The 14875-nt window shown below is 33.4% G+C and overlaps 1 protein-coding gene across 1 annotated transcript; it reads right to left on the bottom strand.

Moving 5' to 3' along the window:
- Positions 1 to 6972: 6972 nt before the first annotated feature.
- LOC18038307 (reticulocyte-binding protein 2 homolog a) lies at positions 6973 to 8744 on the bottom strand. The gene is made up of 4 exons (XM_006430215.2): positions 8341 to 8744; positions 7658 to 7768; positions 7461 to 7541; positions 6973 to 7347 (listed from the first exon to the last, which is right to left on the bottom strand). Exons 1-4 carry the CDS (start codon positions 8587 to 8589, stop codon positions 7270 to 7272), a joined length of 519 nt encoding a protein of 172 aa, XP_006430278.1. The 5' UTR covers positions 8590 to 8744; the 3' UTR covers positions 6973 to 7269.
- Between the last annotated feature and the right edge of the window lie 6131 nt (positions 8745 to 14875).

Below are 14875 nucleotides of genomic sequence, written 5' to 3'. Positions count from 1 at the left end.
ACAACCAAATAATCCAAATGTATTGTAAAATCTATCGGGTAATTTAAATAGAGTAATGCTATGAATATAAATTCTATCTACTTCCTCTCAACAAAAAAAAAAAAAAATTGGATAACATTGTAAATTAGAGTAAATGATCACGCTAAATTGTATATTTATTATATAAATTTGTGTGCATCGGTGCAAGTCAGTGCATATGTGGAGAAAAATGCACATAAATCAAATAATTTAACATCAAGAACCTCACCCTATATCAAATACATATATTTAATAAATAATTCTGTACCACTAATTAAAATGACAAATTACTCTTTTAATATCAAATTGTAAAGGTTCCAACACAAGATTAATTTAACTACAAAGAATATTATTGTTATTTTAGCAGAAGCACTTCAGGGAAAAAAAAATAAAAGCACTATTCTTATTAAAAAAATCAGGATTTTTCTGATAATGACATTTTTTTTCCTTACAGACCTCTAATAATTCGTTACCATTAATGTCAATTTCATAGAAAAACTCATATGAGCCAAAGATAACCAGTTTTCCTTAAAAAATGTTGACATCAAAGAGGTAACGGGTAAAACTCAAAAAACATAGAGGAGAAAGTACAAATCCCCGAATAAGTAATGTTATTATATGTATATATATAAAAGATTTAAACTCAAGATGTAAAAGCTCAAAAATAACTTGGCAAAAGAACAATAACACCATTTTTTTCACGGCCGTTTCCTCAATGGCACTATTGAAATCGAAAGAATACAATATTAGACATGACACAATCGTAGCAAAATTAACATGTCCTGATAAATCTAAATGCGCCACAAAATTCACTAACATTTTACGTAAAAGACAAAAGAGAGAACAGTGTCTTAATCTTATAAATGCACCGTCATTCCCGTGCATCCGCCTTAGGCGATGTGGCCAATTCTTTATTTCTGATTCACACGTGTTCATTCATCTGTTCTTGTGGGTCCCGCTTCTGAAACTCCTACCCACTTCTCTGGTCAAACTACCTAAAAACGACAAATCGTTTGACTGACGTGGCACTTTCTACATAGGATTCTAGCTTTACACGATGCACTGTTCCCCCCCCCCCCCCCCCCCCCCCCCCCCCCCCACCCAAAAAAAAAAGAAATTTAGTAAAAAATAAAATGGTTTTGGATTTTTCTGGACGGGGAAGTGATGTGGCGGCATCACTGAGTAGTCAAATACAACTTTCTTTTGTGAAGTGAAGCTAAACTCCAAAATCCAGCTATGGTCAAATTTTATTTTCAAGATAGGAGAGTAGATATAGTACCAGCATTTATTGAAAATAGTTTTTCTGAAAAAATATGAATGAGAGTATAGTTAAAGGATCCATTAGAATATTATCCCATAATTTCGATACCATAAAATGATTAGAAAATAGACAGTTAATAAAAATATAATTATATATATTTGACGGTACACAAATTATAGAATATAATGCACATGAGGTATTTAGCGACACTCATAATTTCTATCAATATATATTATTTTTTTTTAAATACAATGCCATATTTTGCATTTTGTGAATTTTATACGTAGAAAGGAAAATATTTAAAACTAAAGGAAATGGGTCTCGAGTAATTGAATTGTTTTCTTTATTCTTTTTCTTGCTATTCTACATATAACTCAACTTTTTTTTTTTCACTTCTTTTTTGTTATGTGTATATTTAGCAAAAGTTAATTTTAACATTTTGGTCGCCCTCGGAAGATTGATTAACCAAATTTAATTTGTATCATCATACATACGTGACTCGTAACATGGGAATGTAAAATTTTATTAATAAATTATAACGAATGCAATGCAAAGCCCACACTGTAATAAGAATCTTGTTGTCTTGATTAACTTCTGATGAAAAGCAATAAATGTAGTCTATAGTCTATAGATGACAATTGCATAGGCGATAGGTCAGGGCTCATAGGTGCCATACACTTCAAATTGACCAGAATGAGTACAACTTCGAATTTTTGTTGGAGCGGGGGGTGCCGGGTGCCAAAAAAAAAAACAAAAAAACACTCGAAGTCGAATTGAATTGAATCCTACTAATATTCTAATCATCAAGGTCCCTTCCATTGTAGACAACAAAATCATCTCCATTACAAGAAAAAGACAAGCATCTTCTCTCTAGCACACAACAGCTAGCAAAATACGCCTCATCTAGCCATGATCTTGCTTCATATAAAGAAACGGACACGATGATGGTTTAATAATTAAATTAAAACTAAGATATTAATGCATGGATAGATTCTCTTTACGAAGAAGATTTATTAAATCTAATTTTGATCCAAATTAGGTGTGAGATTTTTTACCCTTTTTTCAAAAGAGTTATGGGACGATTATGAGTTATGTCGCTGGATGTTTGTTCCTTGATTGAGCTCAGAATGTCTCCCCATACTTACAAGATGACAAATTGACAAGAACTTGTCGTGGCACCCCATCTTAGATCTTTCCGACCTAGCTGATTTATTTGTAGCTTCTTCTAATCTTCATCTTTGGATTATGAATTAATTAATATTCAAAGTAAGCAACCCTTTGTTCGTTAATCGGATTAGTGGTTATATACTTAGTTTAATAATGCTAACAAGAAGTATCACGGAGGTTTCTTGCGTGTTAAAATATTAAGCAGGCAATAGACAAGAAACCAATTATTGTTTCTTGGTTGGAATTTGATTGTTATACTGGATAAGAATTGAAGTGTCTCCCTATGTAAAATTACCTTACCACATTATGTCCAAGTACCGCCAACCATTATCATTTTTTTTCCCTTTCACTTTTTGTTATTAAGAAATTCATGAACCTATCAAAAAGGATAAGATTAGAAATTACATGGACTCGTTTAGATTTGCGGGAACTCTCTTTCGATTTACTTTGTTAAGTCTTGTTTTGACTGTGATATATGTAGCCACCATCTGATATTTGATAGTTCAAGTTTTTGAGTCAAAACGGTTCGTGTACACGGTGTTATGAACCTACATACTCTCACTTTATATAAGTTAATATCTTGGCACTCATTGGCTAAATTTAAACTCGTTTTCCCTGGATTCAAATGAACTTAATTCCGCATGTGCAGCTTGTCTTTGATACTAATATTGGGGTTTTTGTCTAATAAATTAAGCCGAGCAGTGATGGTTCTGCTGATTGAACTGCCACGATGACATAACTCCTAATACATGAATGTTACATGTTTAGTGTTCACGAAAAAGAAGGGGCCAAGCCAAATAACTAGAGCGATATATTTTGTAGGTTTCATTATAATTACCCTTTTATCACTAGCTTGTTTCAAATTTTGGCAAAGCTCAAGCTACCAACAGTGCTTAAGAAGATGCTCACTAGATGTCTTTTTGTTAAAAAGATTGCAGCAGCATATCCTGCCATGTGAATGGTGTGTCATACGATAATAGACAATAAGATCTTCACCATGTTCTGAAAATTAGTAGCTCAAAGCATGGCACAATTCTGAAAACGGCTGCTGTGCCTGTAATCTGTACGCAGGTAGTTCAAGTTCATTGCATGATTTTGCTTTCGAGAAACATCCTGTGACAGCCCATCCGAGAGTTTGTTGAGGATCTTTGTTTCTCAGTATTAATTTAAGGCCCACCATTCCAAACAGTTTAGAAGTTTTTGACATGAATTAGGAACTAAAGCCCAAAATATGGCAAATGATTTCAACCTACTACTTCCCCCATGAATAATGATTAAGTGGGTGTTAAAATAATTAACACTATGATGTGACATTATTTAGTTATTCTATAATTCTAACACTATTAGCTAAGAGTCATATGGTTGTGCCAGGTGCTTACTGTATGGTGACAAAGTTGCCCGATCGTTTTCTCTTCTTGAACTTTTTATCATTAAAATTCTTTTTTAAATTTGGTGAAAAGATTGAATTTGGAATGCGGGGGCACCGGGCTGCCAGACACCGCCAAACACAGACGCAATTAAGTTCATGCACAAAGCCGGGCCGGACTTATTCAAAAACCAGGCCAGTGGCCCAATGTCATCGAGGGCGAGAGCAGTCTGACCCATTTGACGCCGCTAGGATTGGCTTGGACAGCCAGATAACATAGTCAGTGTTTATTGACATAATAATTCTACTACTTGAATAAATTCACAGGATGCAAGGTCATGGCACACTTAATTGATGGGCTGTCTCCACTAAAAATCCCATCAACAAAGTTAATTGAACAAAGAAAAGAAAAAGGCAACCTGATAAGATGCTCTGCACGGTCTTTTGTTTCTGCTTTATGCCATAATTGCAGACTTGCTTCATACACAATTATATGGTCCCAAAGTTCACATATTACGGACAACTCTGCCCCTAATGTCGGCAATTTTTACTGTGAACTTTGTTAGCATACCATTTCCAGGCAATATCGCCTCATCCCATGTTACAAACTTTGTCTTTTTATAAAAAGTTATTACGGCAGACCACTCCGCCGCCGAGTGGCTGTTACCTCTTCATCTCATTTTTTAGGTCGACTCTTTTTATTATCGAGATTAATTTTTTTTTTTTTCATATGTTCTATGAGTAGATTTCTAGTCCCGTGCTCATGCGAGTATTAATTGATTTAACTTAAGATAGTATGAGAAATTTGACTTTAAATTTCACCCATATGATGTGAGAGAGTTTGTTTCCGCTTCTTACAATAATAGCCGAGGTGATTAGGTCTCTTGCAGTGAAATAAGAGAATAATTTATAGACTAAGGGTGCATTTGGGATTCAAGTTAAGTGGTAGGGTTGGTAAAACTCTGGGCTGGTTGGATGTAATTTTTAGATGTTCGGGCCGAGTTTTAATTCGGGTATTCGAATTATTTATTTTTTAATATTATATGTGTATATATTTTTTTAATATTTTGGTAATTTTATAAGTTTTAAATTTATTTCAATAAAATTTGATATAAAAATATAAACTTTAAGTATTTAAAACTTCATATATGTGTAATAAATAAGTCAAATAAATATAAATATTTAAAATAATATATATTTTATAATATTTTTTTAATAAAATATGGGTTCCGGGTTTATCAAGTGTGCCCAAGACTGGCCCAGCTTTATACTCGGGCAAGGTAATAACAGCCCACAACGTTTGGGTACAGTCCGGGTCCGGACCGGGCGGATATTTTTGGCCCTGTTAGGCGGCTGTAGTTTAAAAGTTATAGCATTAAAGTGTTTGGTAAACACTAACTACTGTAATTTAGAAGTTATATTGATATAACTTTTCACTTATATCATGAAAAATCTATTATATTTTTAATAATTTTATCAAAATTATTAACTTTGATTTTATAATTATATATATATTTTTTATGATACATCAATCAGGACCTAAATTAGCTCACTCCAACTCTATAAAATAAATCTGGAAGTACTGTAATGAATCATCACCGCATCCCAACATGGTTGTTACAACATTGTTTGTCTCTTGTTCCTAGATTGCATTGAATTTCAATTTGTCTTATCTAATGATTTTTAACAAAAGAATTAAAAAGAACGAGGAGAAGGAAAGATTATCTTTAGCTGGTAGTTGTAGTTGTTAAAACGGTAGGCCTTTCTGTCCCATGAGAAGGGCAAATAAATATATCATTAATCTAGTACCTGAACTCATATAATGATGCTAAAAATAGGTCAACATTTTGAGCTTCAATATCAGTTCGGTAAACTGTCTATTTTCTGAAAAATAAAAAATAATAAATATGATGATGTTGAGCGTTTAACAGGTTCATAAATCACATTAATAATAAGAAACCTTTAAAAATCACAATAAATTAGTTTATTCAAAAGCCAAAAGTTAAGTAACCCGGCTTAAGACAGAAATGAAAGCAGAGTCCTAAATTTCTGGATGTGGTTTCATTGCCAGGTCTTTTCATTGTTCATGTATTGTGTTATTTCCATTGAAAAATGACAATGTAGAGTAGAGGATAGGATAAGGTAACGATGCCCCCTCCAGTCTCATCCACATACGAGTCTTGCCTTTGGTAGTAGACTGGTGGTAGTAAACGATAAGCTACGCTGTGGATACATTATAAAGATGGGGAAACATAAAGGATGAAAATTTCCCTTTAATTGTTGAAGACCATTCCATTTTCGAACATCTTGGGTGCTTAAAATGAGGTAAGTGACTATTGTACCCCCCCATGTATGCTTGATCGTTGGTAATTTTACTTCATGACGACGGTATATTTGCATCTATATCAATAATTCTTGGATAAATCTAGGGCAAACGTTACTCATATGGGCACGGTTACAAAATTGCATCACGTGTTTAGTTGGTCACTAAATGAATGGCAAATTTGGGGTAGTTGCCCACATCTACATGAGCATTTCTGATTAAAAGTCACACGGGCACAACATATTTTCCATGCAAAAATCCAATCATGAAGATGCTTAACCCCCAATAATGTTAACCACACGCTAGGATTTGGAAGCTACCATAAACCATGTAGATTCCAAGTGAGTTAATACTTACTTGGACCACCTAGGGTTACAGAGCAAATAATAATGTCATGAAGAATGAATCTGAAAGCAACTTTCAGAAAAAGGAAATGGCTATCAGAATGATCTGTATAAACCATTAGAGCATCATTTCCCGACCACACAATCACCATTTACAGCAAAGCCACATCTTTTCCATGAATTTGATAGGATAAGTTTTGCTAATATATCAACGAAACACGTAAAATGATGCTGTTGCCTAGTATCGAGTATGTAAAGAAATTGATTCCAGAAAGCATAACTTTTACCTTTAACACTAAAAATGAATGTTCTTCTACGCAGTTTCTCACCTGCATTAACGGAATTGCTTCATGTCTTAGATTGAAGCAATTCCATCTGCAGCCTCTATGGAATGCTTGAAGAAAGAATGGCAAACCAAGTTGTTCACAGATCAGCAAATAGTTTACAAACTAGATAATACGGCCTTGGTACAAACCCCAAATTACACAAAAACTCAATAAGGAGACATTACAAAGTTGAACAAGAGTAAAAATAACGAGAAAAGCAGAGTCAAGACATGATGCATTTAGTTACAAACCTGTTTATCGGGTAATTCCCTTCCTAAATCAGCTAATGATCCAACAAATTCTACTTGAAAACAAACAAGCTAATGATCCAACAAATTCTACTTGAAAACAAACAAGGACACATACAATACAACAAACTGAAAACACCATATATAATAAATATCATAGTCATCTTAAATACATCACTCAGACCTAATCATCAGTTTATCAGCATTAGGTTATTATCAGTTTTGTATAGAATCTATGCTCTTACTCAGCTCCTCCAGCTTCTTCATCCTCAACTTCTCGCTTTCGCCCACCAGCTGTTCATCCGATAGAAAAGCCACAATGCAGATTGTGAAGAAAGAGATCCCAAAATTAGAAAGTGTAACTCTTGCATTTTTCTATCTGAACAGGAAAAATATTTGACACTAACCTCCATTAGTTTGGTGATTAGCTGTACTTTCTCCTTGTTCTTTTCATTAAAGGCTTCAAGGGCTTCCTTGTATTCTCTTTCCTGTGACATACATTGTCATAAGTCTTCATGGGATGCCACAATTGCCCCAAAGAAAAAAAAAACCAATAAACATGTATAGTCCATTGCAAGCATAAAAAGATTCCACTGAATTTCACCTTCTTTTGGCAGGTATGCCCAAGAGGCTTTAATTCTTTGTTAACAGAATCAATCTTCTTACGCACCACCGCAACTTCCTTCCTCATGGGATCTGCAAGCGCTTCAAGCTCCTGATAGATACAGAACTACTATTAATTCAAACACCAAAAAAGGAAAACATGCACAGATATATGAAAACAGATTTGTTCACCTCTAACAACAGTTTGAGGCATCATGTGAATGGCAAAAAGCCTTACACTAATTCCTCAACTTAGCCCCCTTTTGGGCCATGGCTAAGTAGTAAAAGTTCTAACAATACTAAGCAAGTTAACATAAACCCAGAATTTGCTTGACAATCTTATCCTTTTTTTTAGTTAAAAATTTTTGAACTGACAAGTTTAACAGAAAAGTAAAAATACCACCTTTTAATTTATTTTTGCATAAACAAAATAAGATTAAGCCTGAACTTGCTTTCAGCTCCAAATTTCACGCTTTATGTTCAGATCACAAGTTTTTGAAACCCGTTTAACCATAAAATCATTCAATTTCTCCACAATTAAACCCCCCCCCCCCCCAAAAAAAAAGTGAAAAAAAACCTTAAATTTCCAAGCACAAGTACTTGACAAGTTTCTTGAACCAAAAAGCTAAAAAATCAAAATTTGCAAATAACCCAGGAAAACAGAAGCAACCCTAGTGAGCAAACCTCACGAATAGTGGCCAATCTCTTGGTTTCTTCTTCAACACGACCCAAATGAGCCTGAACTTTCTCTCTGACCTCAAGCTTTTTCTTCTCAATCTCTTCTTCTTTGGCTCTAAAAGTGGTTAGAGCAGACCTTGACATCTCCTCGTCATCCTTTGACAAATTGCTGCTGCTGAAGCTGAGATTTCCTGAGCTTTGTTGCAACATTAACTGGTTCAAGTTCTGGCTTGGCTGTGGCTGCTCTATTGACATCCTTCTTCAAAAATCTTCTTCACTAACCCAAATACCAAAAAAAATTAAAAATTAAAAAAAAACCCTTCTTCTTCCTTGATTTTCTCTCTTTATTAACTTCTTCTTTGGTTTCTTCTCTACCTCTCTCTCTCTCTCTCTCTCTCGCTTTTGCTTTTGCTTTGAAATGATGAGTTGTTTCTCTTTCTCTTTCTCTCTCTTTTTCTCCCCTGTTGGCTGTTGCTAAGAAGAGTTTATAAATTATAAACAACAAGGCTGTAGCTTTAGCTTATTCTCATTATTATTTATTTATTTATTTATTACAAGCAGCAAGCCAGCAAGCAAGCCGGTTTTTGTTTTTCTTTTATTTATCAACCATGTCTTATGGTAAAAAGGCGAAATCAACAAAATACAAAAGAAAACCGAAGGCTGAATTAAAATGACCCAACTGCCCCAACCGTTGATAATGGAAAAATACCACATCACCTATATAATAAATAAATCATATTATCATAGGTGTATTTGTCTTAAAAAAATTATTATATAAATGGCAGCTATATTAAATTTGAATATACATATCATATATATATATATATATATATATATATATATATATATATATATATATATCAATTAATTATATTACATACCTTTTATGTATTTTAAAATTTCTCTAAATAAAGATGGGCATAATATATATTTGAAATAATAACCTTTGATTTCTTGTTTCTTAAATATTTTTCTAAATAATGATAACTATTTTCCATTTATGTCAAATATATCATTGATCTGTTCTCTAATTAAATTACCAATTTGCCCCTATCACTGTATCACATTGTGGAAGTATTCCCAGGCATGGTATGGAGGATATTTCGGTCATTGCATGAGGAGTAAGGAACCTATTTGATATATAAGTTGAAAGAGTATGCTCCTATTTGAGAAATTATAAAAATTCGGGGCCCCAGCATCAGCCATCGGCTGTGCTTTTTTGAAAGTTGAGGGGAAAATCAACCTGACTCGGTGACTCCTCAATTACAGATGGAACCCACACGATAAACGCCCTCACAATTTCAATTTTCAAAATTTTTTCACTCAAATTTAGGCTAACGTTTGATTTCTGTACTTTATGAATATTAAAAAAATAATAATTCCACCATAACCGTAAACTTTAGCACCATTAATTTTTCGCTGTTGGGCTATCATATAATAATCTTCGTAAGATTAATTTTGTGGGGGAAGATTTTAGGAAATACGAGAAACAAGAACCTCCTAAAAATTTCCTTCTAAAGGAAAATTTATTAATATTTATAACACGAAAAAATCTTTAAAAAAAAAAAGAATTTTGTGTGGCCGGATGCGCAGCGCAGTGGGCGTGTCTTAAGAAGACCGTTACATTTTGTTTTGAAGTTTGTTGAGAGCGCTGACTGTACTGTACTAACCGTTACAGTTGGCAAAATTCCACATGGCGATGACTTTAGCAAGGACACGAATTATATGTATACACACACAGACGACATAAATTTTTATTTGTATTTTTGTTTTTTATTTATTAAAGACACTTTGTACCGTATGAGTGTCTTTAACGATGCCGTTTTGACATTTGAAATAATGTTTTTCGAGGCACGCTTCGCTTGGCTTGCTGACCTTGACCGGGTCCCTTCTTCTTTTACTTGGCCATTGACATTTGTATGCAATTGATACTACATTTGGATCTTATGTAATTGTTTTTGTTGCCAAAACTGTAGTTCGATAATCTAATTTAGGTTTCAGTCACTTACACTATTGTAGGTCTAGACGCAAACGTGCAACGTCTAAATAAAATATGATGGTGGTGAATATATGTATAGCCCATGCCCTGTTGCCGTTCATGTGATGGTTTGTGCTTGAGAAATAAGAACAGCGATTGGTGTGGAGTAGACGGAAAGGGTCGCTTGTGCTTGCACGCACATACCAAATCACGTCTTAGAGTCGTAAGGGCCAAGCCAAAGGCAGAGCCGAGCGTAGGGCCACTGCCGCCACCTTTCCTTTTCCGCTATGCTTTGCACCTGCAAATTAAGCTTTTAACAATTTAAGAATCTCCTCTTTATCAGGAACACACTCGATGCCAGGAGTATCATTGTCTCTTTATCTTGTGATTACACCGTCTTTACACTAACCGCATTTCACAATCTGAACATCTTCATTACGCGACCAGTTTTTATTAATTTTGATCAACTTTCTAATTATTTGGCAGTATCCAAACTTTGAGAATAAAATATTATGGTTGGACCTTCTCTTCAAATATTTTATTTAATGAGTGTCAATTACTAAAGGATTATTATTATTATTTATTTATGGATATATTTTTTTTAATTCGCAACTTTAATTGTGTTATTCTATTAATATGATATTCGAATGTGTTATTCTATTATAGTTGTATGAAAATTTCACGTCTTAAGTAAAACAAGCTAACATTAGTTGTTGTATGTCAATTAAAACATAATTTTTATATGTCTACTAGCATTATTCCTAACGATGTGTTTTTCTTTTTCTTTTTAGGGTACATGTTAATTTAATTTTGTTTATCTATCTTTTTTCTTAATTTTATGTGATTAAATAAATTAATATCATTAAGCCAAGGTGTACTTTATTAAACAATATAAAATGAAATAATCACTTGTTAATGGACTTCCACTTTTCTCTCTCCCTCTCTCTCTCTCTCTCTTTATGCGAAGGGGTCGGGGGCGGGCCGTGGGGGACCATTTCCAACTGTTTGACATGTTCAAACACAGATAAAATTCAACGGTGATGATCATGGGATCAAAATGATTAATGGGCCTGGGAATCTAATGGTGGGTCCATCCAACGGTGATCATTCAAAGCGTGCATAAGCACCACTGGAGTGCTCCACCTGTACACACTGATTTGCTCGAGCAGCAAAGATAGAAACTTTTACCTAATGCCCACCAAAAGCACTTTGATTAAGGGCGTGTTTGTTGACGCAACGCAAATGATTTGTTTGCTGCGTCAAAAGCTCATCAGGCCCACTTTTAAAGATTAAAAAGAGTTTCTCAAATCAATTTCTGAGTGAGCTGCAACACATTTTGGCCATTTTGGTTTTGTGAGAGGGAAAATCTAATTAAGAATCTGGCAGTTGTGGCCGCCCAACTGTCTTCAGATCCTCAAAACCTTATTGTTAGAATTATAACATAAAGAGTTCGAGTTCAACAATTTGTTAATTCTTTTTTATTGTTTTAAAAACATATTTGCAAATGGGTGAACAACTATTAAACCTTTTTTTCTCTTTTCTTAATATATTCTCGGTTCAGAAAAATGAAAGGCCTCTAGCCCTACTCAAAACTTGCACGCCAATAGTGTTTTGTTGGCATGTCAATGTTATTAATTACACGGTTTACACCAAATAAGACCACTAAAATTATCAAGTTAGCATATGCAAAATAAGACCAGAAGTTTCCAGGCTAAATTCGAACAATCTACTAATTTTAGTTGACCAAACAAGACACCAATGACCAATTCTTTTCCGAACTAAGCTGCATAAATTTTTAGCAAATGCTTTTTTTTTTTTTATATATAAATATTATTAAAAAAACCTCCCTATTCTTCAATATTAATCAAGAATTTTAGCCATTTGCCTCTAATATTAATCAGTACTTATCTGATTTAAATATTAATTTTAAAAAAAATTCTTCATATCAGTTTTTTTTTTTTTTTTAAGAAAAAAGAAATCAAGAATGTTTAAATGTCTTGCACGGCCTGTTATACAACCTGGCATTCTTCAAACTCCTGACTTGGAGAAATCAAATTGTGGGCAAAGGAATGAACATTTTTTTTTTATTTAAATAAAGTTTCCAGTTTGACTTAGACAAACAGAGAATAATATAATTACAAATAATGAAGGAATTGGACTACAAACAACTATGAAATAAATGAAAAAAAAAAAACATAAGTAAAACACTACCTTAATTTGTGCAAAGATAATGGGACTCCACTCCATTCATAGTAGGGGTTTATTGATCTCCTTACATTTGGGTTAGAATATATCTCCCTCTAGTATTAAGTGAAGGTTGACTTTCTAGTTATGCCATAATAGAATTATTAAAATCCCGATCAATTTCTAATTATAAATATCAGTAGAGCTCTAATTGTAATATATCAATATATATATAAAGTGTGTAATTAAACATCATGTCATACTAGGTTTCTTTCCTTATTGGGCCGAATAACAATTTTTTTTTTTAGTTCGACTCTAGAATTATTACATTTTACAAGTGTCTATTATTGTGATTCATTATCAACCTTTCTAGTTTGTGTTAAATTATGATGGATTTGTTCAACGTAATCTCATCAATAATCTCTATCAATTGAGACATTTAAAAGAATATTGGGAAGTGTAATGAAATTTTTTAAGTCGTAACATTAGAATGAAATATGTTGTAAATATGGCCTAAACAACCTTAATTTTCATCCATGTTTTTTATTTTTGGCGAAGATGGTTTTCTCAAGTTTATATGGTAGAATGGAATCTCTCACTTTTTTTTTTCTTTTTTTAATTTCAAATTGAGCCGGAATCTCTTTTGAATCTTAGTGATTTTCTTGCCTATCCCCTTCCGCATCAAATACATATAATTAATCAGCAAAAACAACAAAAAGATACATACAAAAGAAAAAAGGGAGAAAAAATAAAAAAAAGGAGTCCAAAACCATATATATAATGTTTTCTTTTTGTTTCAATCGCAATCAAGAAGTGCCTGTCATACGGTAGAAGTTGGATACCAAACTGATAGGCTGTGATTTTGTCATCTTGTTGAATCGACCTGAAAAAGCCCAGTAAAATTAATTTGGAGCCTGTGGAGTTTGGAACGTGTGAATGGTCACATATATACAGCTGGTTGGTTCTATCTTTTATAGTAAAACTTTTTATACTCATTACTCAAATCAATTTGTTAAAATATTTCAAAACAAATGACACCATATTTCTCTGTTGGTGACGTAATGTTTTGCAATTTCACAACTTTGATAATATTTTTTATTATTTTAAGTATTATCAAAAGAGAAAGGAAATGCTAATTTCGTTGTTTTATAATGGGTGTCATTTTTCAACCCAAGATTTCTTTATTAAGTTGATCGCCTTTTTTGGGCAAAATGTGGGGTTTCAAAATAACCACTTTTTATTTCTTGGGCAACACCAAAAATGTTAGGTAGGGGCTTGGGCTGTCTTGGTAGCAAGATGGACCGAGATTTTAGAAGGGGGTGAGCTATAGGCACCCCTGCTTTTATCTATTAATACCCAATTTCTCAATGAATCCAAAACACTTTCGTGCGTTTATGTTTCATCAACGCGTTCTCTTAATGATTTTTCTACCATTTGGGGATCAATAGAAACATTTAATAACTATGATGTTTGACATATTTGATGCGTTAAGTCACGGTGCAATTGCAATTGCTGCCAAAGTTTATGAACTCGGATGCAATTTCTAGCTGAGAAGAAGAAACAGAGTTGAGTGCAACCACTGATTCATCTAGGACTACGCATATATCAACCGATACTTGTCCGCTGTCGTTTTGTTTTGCATTTCATAGAACTAAGACAAAAATGAAGAGAAAGTCAAGATGTAGTGGGTGAGGTTTCAACTCTCAATAGTGCTTCTTGTTTTAAAAGACCCAACTGAGCCCATTGGATCTTAATTTTCAGTCTAACGTTATAGAAGGAGTTTTTGGGCTGATGGTGCATTTACAATGTACCCCTCCAACATTTTAGCTAGATACGTGGGCATATATTTTGCGTAGGTGAGGGATCAATCACCTTCGAATCGTAAGTGCAAGATATACACACTTTAATCTGAATGACTCGGGGCCGTTTGGATTGAAAGACTCAAAATTAATTTTAAAAAATTTAAAGTTAATAATAATATTTATTAAATTAATCTATTTAGATAGTTTTCTTTTTCACGAAGTCAAGGTAAATTTTTTAAAAAAAAACATAGATGTGTTACCATTAAAACTCTGCTGGTATTTATAATAAAATATCTCTAAAAAATAATTAAAATCGATTTGATTAAAGAACGGTCTAAATTTCGATCCTCATTAATTTACAAAATATATATTTATTCTACACAAATATATTTAGTGCACGTGTCGGTTGCCAAAGGGTAAAGAATGACGAAAAGATAAGAGTTGGATTCTTAGAGGAGGTATGGCGTTATGTGAGGTGCACGTGATAGTAGGCACGCAAGGGTACGTGGTCTCTCTCTCTCTCTCTCTCGTTGAAGCTAAAGATCTACGTTAATTTCTTTTTCTTTTTTTTTAATCA

This window comes from Citrus clementina, unplaced genomic scaffold (genome assembly GCF_000493195.1).
Source record: "Citrus clementina cultivar Clemenules unplaced genomic scaffold, Citrus_clementina_v1.0 scaffold_6, whole genome shotgun sequence".
NCBI classification, from domain to species: Eukaryota; Viridiplantae; Streptophyta; class Magnoliopsida; order Sapindales; family Rutaceae; genus Citrus; species Citrus x clementina.
This window is presented reverse-complemented; position numbering and strand designations above follow the sequence as displayed.